Source organism: Typopeltis vanoorti, chromosome 14 (genome assembly GCF_054136105.1).
Source record: "Typopeltis vanoorti isolate ZY-2024b chromosome 14, IOZ_Tvanoo_1.0, whole genome shotgun sequence".
Classification (NCBI taxonomy): Eukaryota; Metazoa; Arthropoda; class Arachnida; order Uropygi; family Thelyphonidae; genus Typopeltis; species Typopeltis vanoorti.
Genome location: NC_143562.1, coordinates 54,955,501 through 54,961,500, shown reverse-complemented (window position 1 = coordinate 54,961,500; position 6,000 = coordinate 54,955,501). Strand labels below are relative to the sequence as shown.

At 35.3% G+C, this 6,000-nt stretch overlaps 2 protein-coding genes across 2 annotated transcripts; both read right to left on the bottom strand.

Moving 5' to 3' along the window:
- Positions 1-3,698: 3,698 nt before the first annotated feature.
- Positions 3,699-4,160, bottom strand: LOC150099488 (protein ZBED8-like). Its single transcript, XM_090403446.1, has one exon. It carries the CDS (start codon positions 4,158-4,160, stop codon positions 3,699-3,701), a length of 462 nt encoding a protein of 153 aa, XP_090259572.1.
- A 256-nt stretch (positions 4,161-4,416) lies between these two features.
- On the bottom strand, positions 4,417-4,767 carry LOC150099487 (protein ZBED8-like). Its single transcript, XM_090403445.1, has one exon. The coding sequence runs from the start codon at positions 4,765-4,767 to the stop codon at positions 4,417-4,419; it is 351 nt and encodes a 116-aa protein (XP_090259571.1).
- Positions 4,768-6,000: the final 1,233 nt, after the last annotated feature.

Here is a 6,000-nt window from a genome sequence, read left to right as displayed (position 1 = left end):
ATCTGATAATGTTGGAGTCTTGACAAGTAACAGACTGATTTGGAGGAAAGGAAGTTAGTAATGATGTAATTTTTTTTCATGTAGTACTATCATATCCTGTACATGGCAGGAATTTGATGATGATGAAGCAAGAATAGCGATGGGAGGAGATGCTTTTAATAGAAAATGGAATTTATTCAGAAGTAAAATGGACAGAAACCTAAAGAAAAGACTAATAAAATGTTATGTGTGGAGTGTTGCCCTCTATGCAGCTGAAACTTGGACATTGAAGAAAGAGGAAATTAAGATTTTGGAAAGTTTTGAGATGTGGATTTGGAGAAGGGTGGAAAAAATCAAATGGACAGATTAAATAATTAATGAAGAGGTCTTAAAAACAGTAGAAGAAGAAAGAAGTCCATTAAAGAGGATAAGAAGAAAGGGAAACTGGATCGGACATATTTTGAGAGGAAATGGAATCATCGGAGATGCCATCGAAGAAAAAATATATGGTAAAAGATCCAGAGGAAGAGTAGGGAAAACAACGCTAGATGACATGCTGAATGGAGACAGGTACACAACCTTGAAAGAGAAGGCTCAGAATAGAAGAGAGTGGAAGGAAAGTTTTTGCTACTAAGAGAAGAACCTGCTCAATTGCAGAATACTTAAGATGACATGTCAGCAAGTGGGAGCAGTAGCCATTCATGGTAAATATCATGAATGGACTGTAAAGAGCTAAAGCTTGTGTCCCCAGCTCTTTACAGTCTTCATCTCCTGATAGAAAATTTTCTTTAGTGAACTTAAGAAAAATGTCAACTAAGTTTTCAAAAAAATCTATGAATTTATTTATATGGGATTTTTCCCATTTCTTAAGACTGGTTGGGCCCTCCTAATGAGGGATTACGTATGCATTTGACTGTAGATTCGTGTGTATTCACTAGCCAGCTTGTCTATTCTGAGGGACAAAACACCCAAGTTTCCAGGTGGGAAAACCCTCTATCTCCATATGAGACCAGCTAACTCATCTTTAGTTGAAAGAAACCAGATAAAGGCTTCTCACATCATGGAATAGAATCGAACCCAGGTCTTTCCGACTAAAGGGCTTCATCTATACTGACAGAGCTACAGAGGGTCTAATCTATGAATGAATTGTCCTAAGTATAAATATAAATATTAAAAAGACTAAATGCTTCCAGCTTCTTCAGTAACTCTGGAAAATGTGAACCATTTCCCCTATCTCGGCAGTCATCACTCATCAAATGCTGGCAATAATAAATAAAAATTCAGTGTCATTTGAAATTCATTAATGTAGCTTTAGAATGTTTAAGAAAGTGAGTGAGTGACAGCAAGCATGAAATAAGAAGCGAATATGCTTCTTATTTCTATGTTATTTGTGTTATGGTTTTTAATTTATATCTGTTCCTGCATGTGTATATATGTATGTACAGTTCCCTCTATGGGTAAACCAATGTTTACTTTTGAATTGGCACCATTATTCAACTAGTGAGCTGCTCTCCTCCTCCAGAGCTGTGCATCACCATGACATTAAATGCGTGTAACTTCAGTTTCACCCCCTCCTCCTCCAGTGATGTCACATCTAGTTGCGAATGGAGATGAGGTGCCGCCTCATGCAATGATACGTCTGCTGTGGTCTTCTGTAGACTCCCATTTTAACAAAAAGACTGTTGGAAGGGAAAGAGTCAGATTTTCGAAATGAAATAATTCAAAACGTATTGATGAGAGCTAATTTTATTCCCCCCCCCCCATCTTGGCAGTCATCACTCATCAAATGCCTACAGTGCTAAAAAAAAAAAAAATCATTGTTATTTGAAATGCACTAATGCAGCTTTAAGATGTTTGGGAAAGTGAGTGGTTACTGGTACATCTGTGCTGCAACTTTACTTTTGGTTTATAACCTGTTTTGTAAAATATGAACCACATACTGCAATCACTTAAGAAACTGGTAAAAATATCTGTGAAGCCATCTTCAAAGAATTATAATTCAGTGGAAAGACAGGCACAACTGGCATCAGAGTTTGTTTTGACAAAAGATAGTGCATGAGCATTGAGGTAGAGATTATTCATAACTACTTTCCCTGGATTGATTATCCCAAAATAGATCTTCTTCTCTTCATTTAATTTCTGGTATGGAAACTATGTTTCTAAACATAAATAGATTGATTAAAATAAACATTATAATATGGCAAGTTTATAAATCATTGGACTTTCATCCTAAGGAGTACAAGACAAAAAAAAAGTTGTATTAATGTTTATTTGGTCATTCTGTTTATATATGTGCTCATGAAGTTACACACAACAGATGTTATAAATAACATCTGTTGTGTGTAACCTGATGATGTAGTTCCGATGACTTATAAAAACTTGTCAGGTTATACTGTTTATTTTTAGAAACATGTGGTCTCCATACTGGAAATTAAATGATTTCCTTTCCACAGAAATATTCATGCAGATCTTCATGCACTGAAGGAAGTGAAATGTAACATTAACAATTGAGCTTTAGTTGAAATGGAGAAATGCAGTGGCTACAGGATGTTCAGTGATGAGATCTTGTAGCCACTGCATGACATCCCACAGTGATGGAGAAGAGAAGAATAAGACATCAGATTGCATAAAGAAATGTTCCTCGGCCATCAGTACCTGCCTCCAGGTCACACAGATCACCTGTCAATCTAATTGACCATTTCCAGACTGCAGTAAATCACTTTTCGGAAGACGTATACTTGTTTTATTGTGATAGTGATAATGCTTATATGCTTGGAAATTTAGAGGATAATTAGCTGGAAATGTTCAGATAAACTCACCTAGCAAGTGATTGTTCATGATCTTTATGGGGATTTCGATCACAGATAAAGAACATAGGGTAGTAAGGGAACAATATTTTTGGACTGTTTGCATATTAGGCATCATGTGAAACAGACCGATATTATCCTTACTTTCAGCTGATGAAAGTAGGCATGTGATGTTCTTCAGAAAACAGGAATTGATGTAGAATTCAAGGCAGTTATAATAGCTGTACCACCCACCTATGGCAACAGGCTAAGGGAAAGAGTGCATGGAAATTAAGAAATATCTGATAACAGTAAACTATAGTCATAAGATGAATAACTAGATTTGGAGTGAAATGGATTTTTGGCTAAATTGGATAACTAAAGCAGGTGATACCAAGCTTATTTGCATTAATTTTTAGTAGGGATTTCATTCTGGAGAGATTTTATTCCTATAAGGGGGAAGGCAGATTGAAGTATTAGAATGTATTAAGTACTCTGTGTTTTTTAGCAATGTGTTCTAAAACAAAATGCATCTCCATTTATGGAATCATAATTCATTAATTTGGTAAACAGAGCTGTATCTTTAATGAGAGGCATTCCCTCTAAGACAGGGATCGGGAACTTTATTTACACCAATGTTATCCCCCTTGATTTTTTAAATTCAAAAGGTTTATTGAATCTATTTATACGGAGAATACAATTATAAATATAAAAAGTATAAAATAAATGCGATAAAATAAATTAATATCCTCATTATGAAACAAAAGGATTTCTTTGAAAACTTTTTCACTTCAGGTTTTGGAGAAATTGTTGTTTCATTTTTGATACATCAAAATTGGGGCATTTTGATGTCAAAGCAATTTGGATACTGTCTCTGGAGTCCAATCGATTTCTCTGCTTTGTTTTCATGTTCATTAGAGTGGAAAATCCTTGTTAGCAAAGGTAGGTTGTTGCAAAAGGCAGCAACTTTTTGACTGCCTCCTCATGTGCAATTTTGAAAGCCTTTGCAGCTATTGACATCCAAAAATATGACAGATCTGCTTTGTTTTCAAATTCAATATGTGCTTCACTATTAGATCGAAGTTCAAGAAGTGCCTCTGCCAACCCTTGAGGCTCTTCTGATACATCAGCAATTTCACATTTAATGAGATCTACAACCCAACTGACAGTATGTGAATCAAGATCTGGAAAGTAATCAGAGAACCGCTCTTTGAGTTTGGTAAGATGCCTTATAACTGTATCCTTGATGTCATCAAAAGTAATATTTTCACAATCTTCTAAAAACAAAGCTAAATTTGAAAAGGCAGCTATCTTATTTTGTTCTGCTTTCTGTCTCCAATATAAAAGCTTTGATCCAAATGCTGAAATCTTTTCTCTGGCTGAAATTATATTCATATTTTTTCCTTGCAATTCTTTGTTCAATACATTGACATACTCAAAAATATCAGCTAAATATGCGAGATGTGCAACCCACGAGGAGTTTGTAAACTTATCTGCAAGAACATGCTTTTGATACCATAAAAATTTCAAGTTCAGTTTTGAGAGCCCACACTCGGTTCAGAACATTTCCACGTGAAAGCCACCTTACTTCTGTATGATAAGGTAGGTCTGCATATTCAGCCTCACCATTTTTACATAATTCACGAAATAGTCACGTGGTTAGTGCATGTCCTTTGACAACCTTGATAACATCATGCATGATGGCTTCGAGTGCAGGTTCCAAATGTTTCACAAGCAGCGCCTGGCGATGGATCATACAGTGGTTAGCTTCAATTTTTGGATTATTCTCTCTCGCCAAAGCCGAAAAACTACTTACATAACCCAACATAGCTGGAGCTCCATCAACAGACACAGTAATGCAGTCTTCCCACTTTAAATTAACATTATTAAAGTGTTCATTAACTTTATTGAAGAGATCAATTCCATGAGATCGCAACTCGAGAGGAGAACAAAACAATTCGTCTTCAATTGCATATAAACATTTGTAGCGAACATACACCATCAGCTGCGAATTACTACTGACATCTGTAGTCTCATCAAACTGAATAGAGAAGCATTACTCTCTTTTATTGAAGAAATAACTTGTTCCCTACATTTTCTGCTAAAATAGAAATTCTTTCTTTCACAACTTTTGCACTGAAGGGCTGAATTTAGTTTCATGGCCTTCTTTCTGACCACACATAATCTCTGCCATTTTCAAAGTTGCTGGTTTAACCAATTCCTCACCAATAGTATATGGTTTCTTGTTTCGGGCAATCAAGCAGGCCACTTCAAAGCTAGCCTTTGATGCTGAACGTTGATCGAATGTACCTCTCAAGTTGTTGTCCAGTCTGTCTTTTGACAGACATTTCCAAATTTACAAAGTATTCCCGCAGTTTGGAAGACAGACGTGGGTGCAAATTATCCAAGTGTTTCTTCAATTGACTCTTTTTGAACAGATTCTGCAGTCAGTACTTTCAAACAGACTACACACTGTGGTTTCATTATTCCTTTGTCTTCTTAAAACCATAATTGAGGAACTCTTCCTGATATATTCTTTTTCTAGTTGATGTCATCTGAAGGGTAAAAAAGACAGTGATTGAATTTAAGTTTTTTAAATTTCATTTAAATTTACAATAATTTAATTGGTAAACGTGGCACTAAGACATGTCCTCAAAATGAAGGCAGTATTTAATTATTTTATTGACCATCGAGCAAGGAGAAAATATGTTAATATTTTGCAAATTATCGAACTAACTTAAAACTAAAATATGGTTAATAAATGAAAATCTTACACTTAAAATAGAACTATTGAAATAAATTAAATTAAATAACTACTTAAATCGACTTAAACAAAGCAAAAACACATGTCAAAAAATAAGGTTATAAGGTTAAAGCGGGTAATAGAACTGACAAATAATATCTGTTTAGCCACTTGACAACACCTTAGCAACCAAATTGTTTGGAGTTCAACATGGCGTGACGTCTCCTAAACACATATATTACATTGGCCAGATGCAGTGTTGCCAGAAGAAAAATTTCTCTTGTAACAAGGAACGCACTTTTTATATAATTTTATTTATGTCTATTGAGTCCACATTACCCCCAAGAATTTCGTTTTTACCCTGCTTGGGGTAACTTATCCCAATTCGCCAACCCCTGCTCTAAGAGAAAGTGAGTTTTACTAGATGAAAGTTCTTCAGTCATTTTTGTAGTTGCTTGGGAATTAGAATGGGCCCACTTATTTTTAGGAGGA

Excerpts from the sequence above, each read along its gene's own strand:
- LOC150099488 (XM_090403446.1), bottom strand. The coding sequence starts at position 4,160 with ATGAATATAATTTCAGCCAGAGAAAAGATTTCAGCATTTGGATCAAAG.
- LOC150099487 (XM_090403445.1), bottom strand. The coding sequence starts at position 4,767 with ATGGTGTATGTTCGCTACAAATGTTTATATGCAATTGAAGACGAATTG.